Source organism: Manacus candei, unplaced genomic scaffold (genome assembly GCF_025592945.1).
Source record: "Manacus candei isolate 608988 ecotype Guabito, Panama unplaced genomic scaffold, ASM2559294v1 h1tg000017l, whole genome shotgun sequence".
Lineage (NCBI taxonomy): Eukaryota > Metazoa > Chordata > Aves > Passeriformes > Pipridae > Manacus > Manacus candei.
Window position 1 is genome coordinate 18,215,575 of NW_026138065.1, and position 12,474 is coordinate 18,228,048.

Consider the following 12,474-nt stretch of genomic DNA (forward strand, 5'->3'; position numbering starts at 1 on the left):
CACCCTAACAAGACATTCTGCACAAAAGGAAGAGTCTGAAGGGCCACAGTAGTTAATAATTCCACAAGATACTTGGAGCTGACAGTAAACTTCTTAATGAGACAATATAACTCCTAATTCTAAAATGTCAGTCACAAAAAGAAGACTCAGATATTGTCAGAAGCAAAAAGGTCCTCATTACTGCTTCTTTATTGCTTTCATTGTTGAGGGGAAAAAAAAAAAAAAAAAAACATTCACAAGTATACAGTTCTCGCACAAAAATCAAATGACCAAACCATAATTTATGAGACTACCCAAAGCACCCTTGAAAAGGATAATAGGGAGCCTTGAGACAAGTTTCTCCTTGGTGACAAGAAAGTAGTTTTGTACAAGGCTTGCTGTATTTCAGTAAGTTCTGAATTTTCTCCCCCTCTCCAAACAAATTACAAATGATGGCATTCTCTTGGGTAAACGAAGAAAAACTTCATGTTCCACTGTCTCAGGAGACCAAAGAGGTCATGATGTCTTCCTCACCAAAAAAAAAAAAAAAAATAGCCTACTCCTCAAGCTCATTTCTAGTCAAAGTGATAGTTACACTAATATATTTATGCCTTAGCATAAAAGTTACTCTGTCACTGATTAAAGAATTTGTTATCTGTATCATCCTTAAACAGTCCTCTTAGGGTGTGTCTCTCCCACATCACAGACTTCAGGATTGCCAGAATCAACATAACACATCTGAATTTGCTAAAGCTTAGTTTACATGTCTCTATTAGTTGACTCATTAACATTTAACAGCAAAAGTGCAATTGGAACTCATATTAGTAAACTTTCCTGACTTCCTTCCCTTACTATATTTGGGTCTGTCTTTGTTTATCACCCCATCTTCAAAACAAACCCAAGTCTTCTAATGGCTTGCTCAGGTATAGACTTTTGAAAGACCTCTTTTCCTCAAAGAAAAGGGACTAAGTATCTAAAGGTCCACCACTACAATAGGTCAACACTAATTTTCTCCAAATTCTTGGGGACTCACAGGGAAGGGGTGGGTGTGTGTGGACAGAAATGATAGAGCCAGAAACACTGAGCTGCAAACAAAACACTAGTTTATATTTACAGAAGTGTTGAGATTAATAAGGTAGTATCTCACTGAACCAGTTACACAAGTCTGCTCACCTACTCCTCAGGCATATCTAGCAGCCAAGCCTTCTGCCTTCAGTACACTTCAAGAGATTCTCCTGTATTTGATTCCCAACTCTGTCTTTCCATTCCTTAACTCCCTTTCCTCCCTAACATTCAGAAAAATAGTATCCTTCATCACAGGGTAATATCAACATATCTCTTTTCTTAACAGCAACCAAGAGAGGCTGCCTCACCAAGCGCAGTGAAAAAAATTGTAACCAACAGAAAACCTTCCAAAAGCCAGTAAATTCCATGGAAGAGTCACTTACACACTACTGTAAGAGACAAATCAATTGAACTCTTGAGCTCTAAAGACAACTTTTTTTTTTTTGGCACCCACATGACCATAAGCAAGACCCAAAAAGTTTTGTTTCTGTCTTATTTGTATCAAGACCAGTGCAATACAATTATCATCTTTTCATTCAAAGGACCACCTGCTCAGCAGGCAGCTCTTTAAACTTCAACTCCCTTGAAACGGTAACTAAGAACTCTCTATGCCTTAGAGCATCCTTTTCTGTAGGATGGATGTCAATCTCTACAAGCACCACCAGCAAAGCAAGCTGAAGTATCTTAATTCATTCTGTGGAAGTGGTACATAGGATTGAACAGTACAAGCATTCACTATGAGGTTGCTTTTTGTTGGGTGGCTGTTCTTTTTGAGAGAAACTATGAATTATTTCAACATTTGAAATTATGAAGATCTTACATATGCAGTGGAAGAGTTAACATTCGTCTCTCACACTAATTTCACTAAAGGTGCTTCTAACTGAACATGGGCTGCGGAGACAACAGGTACCAAGGGAACTAATGTCCTTAAAAAAGGACAATTTAAAGTTTTAAACAAAATCTCCAGTCAAAACTTACTTTTTATGCCAAGACATTATATGACTTGAGCTAAGTGAAAGGAAAAGTCATCTTAAAGTGATTTTTCAGAAAAGTTATTGTGATTAAAGAAACATTATATCCTTTCTAAATAACTGTTTAGTTTGATGTACAAGAACAACTATGACAAAAAAGAATCATGATCAAATAAAAAATATCCACGAAGTTTCTGGTTGTGTTACAATCTGACTGGATGAAAATAGTCCAGTAATATTAGTTTATAAATGTTTTGAATTACACTGACTCAAATATGTGACAAAAAAACAGAATACCAAACAACACAAAGTGCTTTAAACATATTATTCCGGAGTTCTTTACTGAACCCCAAGATCTCCACACACATATTTTTTTTCATACAACTTTCTAAGTTTTATTTCTTTGATTGGTGAAGAGGGTAAGAAAAACTCATCTTTTTTTTTGGAATTGAGCATTAAGAATACCACCATGCAACAGCAACCATATATTATTAAAAACCCTGATGACACACAAAAGGAATTTACATTTCAGTTTTGTGTATCTTTGGGAACATTAGTGAGTAACCTGCTAAACCCTACTGCTCAAGTTAAGCTATTTTCTTGCTATCCTCTATGCTACCTGCTAGTCTGTTGCTCTACTGAAATAAAATGCTTCTCAAAAATCAGATGGAAAATTAACAGCTTCATTCTCTTGGATGTATCTGGAGTGTTGGCAAGTAACAGACAATATGCAAAATATTCCTCCCCTCAAATACAGAGCATCTTTACATGACAATGCAGAGCTCAACAGCAGCTAAACTGCTCTGCAAAATCAAGCCATTTTCAGGAATGCTGGAATATTCTTGATATTATATAGAAAAATCAACTCCCAGTATTTGTAAGGCATTTTGAGATCTTTTAACAGGAGCTATAAAAATATATTGGTATATTAAATATTTTCCACCAACTTTAGTAAGAAATTATAATAAGAGCATTACTTTACAGATCAGTAAACTAAAGTACAAAGTGAATACTTGATTTGTGTCTGCTCACAACATGTTAACGTCATACCAAGGTCAGAACTGAGTACAGACTCCAACTGTTCAATACTTCACAATATGGTTTAGAGGGCTTGGTAGTGTTTAGTCAGAGGCTGGACTTGATGATCTTGGAGGTCTTTTCCAACCCTAATGATTCTATAACCAGGAATCACTAGCATAATTTTTCCTTTCCTCTTGGATATCTACTGGGTACAAAAATTCTGTAGCAGAAACACCATTTTGCAAAGCAGTATGACATGAAACATGATTGATCAAGAGTAAAAGAATAAGAGAAGCCCTAAAAAAGTGTAACTACAAGAAGTAAAGCCAATAAGTGACCTCTACAAAGAGTAACTGAGATTGAAGAAAGAAGATTTTTTTCTTCAGCTTCTGTAATCTAGAAAAATCTCATTTTACCTTTGATCTTTCAGTCACTGGAACCAGCAAGTCTCAGATTTTCTTTTTTAACTGTGTCCTATGTCATTCATAAAGAACATCAACTTTGTTAATGAGAAAAAAATACATTCTGCATAGGCTTTATCACAGGCCCAAAAATATTCTTGGCATTTGGTCAGCAGCTCAGCACACCTAAGTCAAAGCAAACTCTTAATAAATGAAGAGACAAAGGTCTCCAAAACCAGTAATTTTTTTTATACCCTCACCAGGTGGTTGACTAGGCAAAAACTGGCTGAGGAGCTGCAACAAGACAATGACTTCAAACATAGTACTACACGATAGTACACAGCCAGATAAAGAACTTACAATGTAAAAAAACTGTAAAAAACGGTATCATGCACTTGGGTCATTCATACTCAGTTTCAAGAAAGTAATAGTGCATAAACCTCACATATGGTGTGATTCTTGGGGTGGTCCTGTGCAGGGCCAGGAGTTGGACTCGATTACCTTGTGTGTCCCATCCAACTTAGGATATTCTACAATCTATGATAAATCTATTATAAAAGAAGGAAATACAGAACTTAAGCCCTTCACTGTAACCCAAAACCAGTGCTGGTACACAGCTAATACAGTCTCCCCTCCACAGTTATTAAAACCTTGCCCTAAAATACCTACATTAATTCCACTTTATCTAAAGAAACATCTGCATTTTATAGATTCAGCTACAGTTGGCAATTTCTCAATCACACCATTTGGTTAGGAAACATGTCTATGCCACCCCTTTATGTTTGCTTCATCCATTTTAATGAGCTGAGTGTTTCTGTCCCACCTCTCCAAGTTCATTCACTCATGTACTTCAGTATCTGTTGCAATAGCTCTGCCTGCCATCTTCTGTTCTTCTCTCATCCTTCTTTTCCCTATGAAGTAAGCCTTACTCTTCTGGTCAATTCTTTCATTCCAAGAAAGGAACAGCTCCCCCACAGTGACCCTATGGTCATAACTACAACCTAAGAGCTGGAGAGTGTTAACACTGCAAGAGAAATCTCCTCAGTTCAGGAGGCTGCACAGGATCAAGAAGCTGAGTATTTTGGTTTGTCTTTCAAGTTGGTCTTAACATAAATTTTATTTTATAGTAACAGAAATCAAAGGGGGGAAAATATAAAGTCCTCAAGTGACCCTTAAACATTCCAAACCCCTGGACTTCAGTGGCTACAGTCAGCTTCTAGAACTATTCCTAGATCTAGACTGATGTCATAGATGATGCCAGTAGACAAATAAAAATTTCCTTAATTAAGTTCCACCAGAAACACCAGAGAAAAAAGGAAGGCAATACAGTTTTCTCAGAGATTAGTGACATTCTTTAAAAATCAAAGAAACTCCTCTGGTACCTGATATCTTAGGATGGTCTAAGGAAAACTCAATTTCCCCCCCTCTAAACCACAGAAAGAATATACTGACTCTATCAGTGATAGAGTCAGAGATCAACTTCATTCCATTTTTCCCAAACATTCTTTCAAATAGCTTTGAAGCTTTTTCAAGTTATTGAAAATTTCTTCTTAAAATTCAAAATATTTTCTTACAAAGTTATTTTCTTCTTTCATTAAATGGGACAAAAAAAACTCAATCCCCACCTGACAAAGTCTTGAGAAGTGAGTAACTCAGGACAGTTTTCTCAATCATAAAGAAAAAAAAGAATTGCTAACAATATAAAATATCATTAGAAAAGATCAAGCAGATCTTATACTTAAAAGACTTCTCTAGACAGGTACACAGGAGAAATCAGCGACTGAACTAGCATTTCCATTCCTTAAGAAACTCGTATCTTTTAGCATTTATTTTATACCAAACCAGGTAGAAGTGTTGTAGCATCAACATGTTTAGCTACACAGAACATTTCCAAAACATTCAATTCATAAATATACAAATATTTTGTTTACATACATCATATTTTTAAACAGAACACTGTGGTATTCCGGAATCAAAGCATTTAAATTGATCTGACATTTAACTACATCTGCTGTATGAGCTGTACAAAGATATAAACTATGTGCTGCCCCTGTAATTGTAACAAGTATCTGGGAAGATTACTTAGCAGAACAGATTCCATAGATTGGTCAGGAAAAAAAACATTGTGTCCAGAGAAAACATCCACAGAGAAACTTAATTCATAAGAACATCGGGTTAGATGATTTATAACCTGTGAGACAGAGGCATTCTAAGGATACTTGTTGAACCAGCTGGAAACTACGTTTCTATTTTCTTGCTAGAAAACAGCAAGAGAATCTCAACAGAGAACACACGATAGAAGATTCCATGGTACTTCTAGTGACACCAACAAACCCCTAGTATGCTATAGTAGAAGAGCAACAGACCGTCAACAAGCCCTTTATATCAAATTGCTGACAAAATGGCAAACTCACAAAGGAAATAGAAAAATCTTATTCACTTTTCCAGATCGAATGATGCCCACAGGACTAACACACCCTTTTCTAAACAATAAGCTGACAAAAGAAAAAGAAATGTACAAGATTCATGTTTTAAAAATTAAACTAAAAAAAAAAAAAGTGCATTTCCTGTAAAATTGTTATCTTTTTAATCCTTTCTTGCCCTCTTCATTAGAAAAGAAAAACAAAAAAATGAGCTGGAAAGTTTACTGAAGCTCACCAAAAGTTCTGTATTTCTATACAATTCAGATGGAAAAACTCAAAAGACTGTAATGACTGCAGGAGGTGATGACCATAAAATAGGTCACCAACAACTATAAAGTGTGGCCAACTCTATTAGAAAAACATTAAATCATTCCATTAGAACATAAGTAAGATGTATTTTCTTTCTTTAAAACCCAAGCTAGTACTACATACTCAAATCACCTCCACTTCTCTAGGATCAATGAAAGAATAAAACAAAAGCCAAAAGTTGACTATTTCTCTTTACTAACCGTGCCTGTATGAGCAAGATTATCAGAAGCTGACATTAAAAAATACCTCACAATTTGTTTAAAGTGCCTAATTACTCCATCATATATCTGCACATAGAAGTTGGCATTAGGTAACGTCTTTCAAGAGAATTAGAGATTTATAATCCCTACGTAACTTATTCACCGATTAATTTTGAAAACTCAAGTATCATTTATAAGCAAAATGTTATTTAACAGTATATGGGAAGAAATCTTCTGGATGTTGACATACTTCACACTTCAGTTACTTACAAAAATGGTTGCAGTATTTTACAAATAAATTCCACAAAACTTTTCTCAAACATCTCAGATTTTATGTTCTGCTTTTGTCTTCAGAATTACATTTTCACTATAAAATTATAGAACAATATTGTATTTCACTTGTAAACCAAATGGCAGCTACTAAAAAAAGTTAGGTTCATGACAAAAATGGGGCTTTCTTCACCTATTAGCACTTGCTTTCCTGAAAAAAACCAACCCAATTATATGACGCTTAATACTGCTTTTCTGAATAATATATACATTTAGCACAAAAGCACATAATAGCTATTTTACAATCTTCAGCGATATATTTCATTCTTTGCATTATGCAATACATGTTTATGTCTAACTCAAAAAAGCCAAATCAAATCCTCACAAATGCTCTTAAGCTTAAACTGACTTACAACTAAGCACTACTTTTGACACGAAAAAAAAGAAATACAGCTGTATCTTCCAGCTGAAAAAATATATTCTTTTTATATATTCTTTTTTTTTTCCTCAAATGAACAGTTTCAGTCACACTAATACAGCTTAACTTAATTCCCAGAAGCAATTGCTAGGAGCAGGGCCAGTATCAGATAATGTTAAGCACCTAACTGGATATTAATTAATGCCTAATATAAATATATATTTCACATGCCAAAGAAATGCACTTTTAAGCAGCTGTAGAAATCAAACAGGCTGTGATAGAAAGAAAAATTGCCCTACACAATCTACTTACTAGCATGCTTATCTGCAAGCATTATAAGGCTGTTAGAAATATCTCTTCGCCTGTAAAAGCACACCACTTTTGCTTCCACATTTCCATTGGCAGTCTACAAAAGAAAGATAAATCAAGTCAGAATGTACCCCTCCTCAGCTGAGTAATACAAATTAAATGCTCTCTGCTTGGGATTTTCCCTCATATCAGTAGTTCTCACATGATTAGTCAGGCTGAAATCAACAGAATTACGCCAATAACTAAAAACTTCCTGACAGAAGCCAGTACCACTTTCAGATCAGACTACAGGATTAACTATAATTATTTAGTCCTCAGAATTTATATATTATTCAGCTGTTCAGAGGTGTAATGCCAGTATCATGCTAATATAAGAATCCTTAAGAAATATTAGAAGCTTGTGAACAGTTCTTTGCAAGAAAGCTTTAGACAGAAATGTAAATTTCAAAGTACTCTGGCATTCTTTTTCAAAATCATATTGAATATAACATGGCTTATTTGAAAAAGTCACTACAGCCCTTTACCCGGATAATGCAAAGAATTTACTAATATTTGAAGAACTGTACCCTCTTTCTCATTATGAAAAGCATAAAATTAGTTTATTACCTTCAGTTATTTATTTAAAACTGAAAAGTATAATGTTTTAATTGAGTTTCTTACAAAAAAACCAGCCAAACAAAAAAACCCCCAAGCCTCTTATCCCTGGTAGAACAGTAACCAAACCATTTAATTATATATTTGCATAATATCATGTTTGCTCAATACCTTTAACACATGAAAGCAAAACATTCACATTTAAGACAGCTGGACTACATCCACCAAACTGTCTTGGGGTTGGGGGGGGAAATCAATACATGACTCTGCTCTACCCTGCACGAGCAAGATTAAATTATGTGCAGTTTAAGGATAATAAACATTACATTCAGAACATGATTGGGATCACTTCAATTACTGTAAATAAAAAAATATTCTTCTCCAATAAAAATCCAGAGTGATTTGCCATGCACAAGTTCAGTGGATGTCGTGTTGGACAGCACTAACAGGTAATGTGGTTGATATCTGCTATGGAATAGTTTTATGTTCCATTAATAATAAGAAAACCATTTGCAGATCACCAATTTTTTTAATTTACTTTCTAACCACCAGGAGAAAAAAAGGATATATTTATCATTATTTACATCAGGAAGGGCATTTTGATTAGTAACTTTTGATGTAATGCATCAGTAAGTTTGGAGGGAACAGTAAAAATATGCCATGCTAACAAAAAAAAATAAAATAAAAATCCCACACTGTTCTTAGTAGTATAACAGAGAAGAAAAATAATCATGCTTTCCCCCAGGATGACAGCGTAGAAAGCCTCCATTTTTCAGGAAAATACACCCAGGATGAAGACAAAGAATACAGTCTATATCTCTATTCAAAAGCCCATCCTTCATTCACAGCTGCCAATGCACAGAGCAATAAACAGCCACAGAAGTCACATATTCTGTTATTTGATCACTGCAAAGTCTCACTGATACCTTCCAGCTCTTTTACACGTATATCTAAAAGCAGACATATGACATGATCACTGTCATTCCAGATGGATTCACAGTGTCATCATCATCCAGAGAATTCATTTGAAAATTTTTATAGCAGAGTAATCCTGTTCACCAGGAAGGATCAGCTGGGTGTTTCCTTAGATAACAGGGCAGCATGACAGGATATCACACAGCAAGATTTCAGTAGCTGAAACATACACAACACACATAGCAAATCTCAAAGAAGAAAAAAAAACAAACACCAACAACACAAACAAACAAAACACACAAACAAACCAGAAAATCCTACAATAAAAATCTTATGGGATGGAAATAATTTTCAGTTTTTGACAAGTGCACTGATTGTTGTCAAAGCTTAAGAAAGAATTTTAGATATTTGTGTACCTTGTTAAGTTCTTCAATTCTTCTAATGAGATATGGATTGCTGGAAGAATTTTCAAAATAAACATAATCTGCAATAAAAAAAAAAGTCAAAGTTGCTGAAATACCAAAAAACAATATGCAAAAGTATATCATTATTAGTGCAAAACTTTTATTCTAAATCTAGAAGCCCTCAAAGGGCTGAGATGTCTTCAAGAATGTTAAGAAAGTGAAGTATTTCTATGCTGAGATTTAACATAATTTGTTCCTAAATTCTGGTTATAACTGCACTACACAGGCTTTAACAATCATGCGGGGAAAAAAGTTAAACGCCTAGTGTTGAAGCTTACATTGTAATTCAGTAATCCACACACTTCATAAATCTTGACACAGAAGCGGCAGTTTTTCGTAATCAATTAGGGAAGATTTAAGAATTGAGCGCTTTAGTGAGTTTCTACATTACTGAGATAGATATTTCTGTACAATTGCCACCTCACATTTATTATCAGATGCTCTGGCAGTACAGTTGTCCAAATGAGTAATGTACGTTTTACGACCATTGCTTTTGTTGTCATATCTGTAAGTAAGACGCAAACTATATTAAGCAGCAATAACCAGGAGATTAGTAAGGATCTTCCAGGACAAAATCTCTTCCAGCATCATTCATACAAAAATATTTGCATAGAGCGTATGGAAGTCTACTCGTATCCTGAAAGCGGTTCCCATGTAACATGCAAAGAATTAACATGCAGCACATTTCCTCTGAAAATTTTCTGAAAACTTGTTTTTCTCAATTGAAAAAGTATCCATCAAATGCCAACCACACTTTAAATTTGATATTGGACTTCGTGCACCATGCACCTCGCAGACTTTACTTTTAAAAATTAGAGGAGGAACTATAACAATGTAAAAAACTCTTCTGCAATGCTTCAACACTGCATTACAATGCAACAGAGCTTCAGGTAGCTCCTGTACCTCTAATGAAAGAATATGATCTCTGGATGTTGTTCACAATTACTTATTAAGATTACAACGAAAAAAATGAGAATTGATGACCTTAGAGGCAAATTCTGTTACCTGCTCAGAGAAAGATTACTTTCATGAGTAAAGGTTGATGAGACTACAATCTAAATGCCCTAATGAGGGAGTAGGCAGATGGAAGATTTATGGACATATCAGCACATCTCAAAACATCAGCAGAAAGAGATTTAAACTACTATCACCCCTCATTTCCACGCATCTTCAGCCTCAGTTCTGGCTGTCGAGAGACCAAGAAGATAAAGCCATTTCTGGGTACCCAACATTGCACACCTAACTTGAGCGGTGCACCTGAGCCACAGCGCTCGGCACATTGCCACGTTGGAAACTTATCCGTGTCAATTTCGATAGGCTGGGGGTGGGGAGACAAATGTTCGCCCTGTTGTTCACCGCCTAAATGCCCACCCCCAACCCCCCCGGCCTTCGCCCTGTGCCAAGCAGTCACGTATCAGCGCACTTCTCAGGGGTCACGTTGGCGGGCAGGGAAGCTGACAGAAATCTCCCGGCTACACAGCCGGATTAATTATTTATCCCCGGCACACCAAGGAAGGCGCGGAGAAACTCTGCGGCCGGAGGGAGGGCGCGGGGGCCGGGGAGCGCCGCGGAGGGAAGCGTCCCCCGGCGTGGGCGCCGCCCGCAGTCCCGCACCGCCCGGGCCCGCCAGGCCGCGCCGGGACAGGGCCGGGGACACACGGCCCCGGCGGGCGGCCCCTCCGCTGCCCGCCGGGGAAGGAGGCGAGGCGCGAAGGGCGGCCGTGCCCGGCCCGCGGTGCGGGGGCTGTGAGCCGGAGGCGCCGCTCCCCCCATCCCCGCGGAGGGCGGCGCTGCCCTTCTCTTCGGCGGCGGGGGCCGGGCTCCCACCCGGCACACGGGGCCGGCGGGGGAGGAACCTGCGTCCTCCCCCCCGCCCCGCGGAGGGCCCGGCGGCCCCTTTGCCGGGACCGGCTGCCGCCTCCCGCCGCCCTAAGCCGGGCCCGGCCGTCCCGCTGGGGGCCGCGGCACCCGAGGGGCCGGGGCGCCGCTCTGCGCCCGGCAGCGGCGCGGGGGGCTCGGGCCGGGCGCCGCCGTGTCCCCACATACCTCCCACTCGGTACATGTTGGCCGCCATGTCTGCGCTCTGCGCCGCCCTCCTCCTCCTCCTCCCGCCGCCTCTGCCGGGCCGGGCTGGGCAAGGAGGGAGCGGCTCCCGCCGCCGCCCCCCCGCGCCGCGCTCGCCCCCTCCCTGCGCCGCCACCCCTCCGCGCCCGGCGCAGGACACAGCGCCCCACGGGGCCGCGGCCGCCGCTTCTGGAGCCGCCGGCGGGGAAGGGGTTAAACGGCCGCCCCCGCCGCCCCCCCGCGCACCGGCCCCGGGGCGGGTCCGGGCAGGGCCGGGCCGCAGGTGGGGTGGGGCCGGGCCGGGCCGGGCCGGGCGGCGCCGGGGGAGGTGCGGGTGCGCGGCCCCCCTGCCCCGCTCCCCGCCGAGCCCGGGCTGCCCGCCGTGCCCAAAGCCCGCCACGTCCCACCGGCTCCCGCCGCTTTGTCCCTCTCCTCTCTGAGTTGTTTTTCGGGGGGGCGGGGGGAGTTTGGTGGTGGTTGCCTCTCCCCCGGAGCCGCCGAGGGACCTTTATCCACAGGCAACTCTCGGTAATATCCCGAAGAAAGTTTGTTTCTTGCGCAGCACCTGTTGGTGATGCGTTTGGCGGCCTCTTTGTTCGCCCCTGGAGCGGGTCCCGCGGGCGGCTCTGGCGGCCCCAGCCCTCTCTGAGCTCTCCGCCGGTCGGAGAAGGCAGCTTGCTCGCAACAGGCAGCAGAAAGCCTTTACGACAGAATAAAGATAAATCTAGCAGCTCTCCTCGGAGTCAGGAGGCGTTGAAGGAGATGCTTACAAATCATCCGATGAGAGGGATACTTCAAAAACATCAATATTGATGTAACACGGAGCCATTTCCCTGTGTTTATACAAAGTTCACACCATCACAAACAATCCATGCACTTTACAAGCAAATTGATCCTGCTGTGGAATGCTTCCTTGGGAGAGAAACGCTTGTTATCATCTTCCTGCAAGGAAGGGGATGATTTATTTTGTTTCATGTCCTGGATATTTATGTGTGTAGCTTGAGCATTAGCAAGTTAACATTTCACTTCATCCTGAGCTGCAAGGAAACACATTGATTGGAAGAAGGATGAT

The 12,474-nt window shown here is 40.1% G+C and overlaps 1 protein-coding gene across 5 annotated transcripts in view; it reads right to left on the reverse strand.

Moving 5' to 3' along the window:
* Positions 1-12,131, reverse strand: part of MTA3 (metastasis associated 1 family member 3) — a 132,818-nt gene extending 120,687 nt beyond the window's left edge. For 3 of the 5 annotated variants that reach the window (XM_051783138.1, XM_051783140.1, XM_051783137.1), the window contains exons 1-3: positions 11,385-11,526; positions 9,291-9,358; positions 7,369-7,462 (exon numbers count right to left, since the gene is read on the reverse strand). In XM_051783138.1, coding sequence (XP_051639098.1) covers positions 7,369-7,462; positions 9,291-9,358; positions 11,385-11,412 — 190 coding nt within the window. In that variant the 5' untranslated portion in view covers positions 11,413-11,526. Of the gene's footprint in view, positions 1-7,368; positions 7,463-9,290; positions 9,359-10,489; positions 10,682-11,384; positions 11,527-11,967 lie in introns of those variants that run through there. The other 2 variants (XM_051783141.1, XM_051783139.1) reach the window with 2 other exon arrangements.
* Positions 12,132-12,474: the final 343 nt, after the last annotated feature.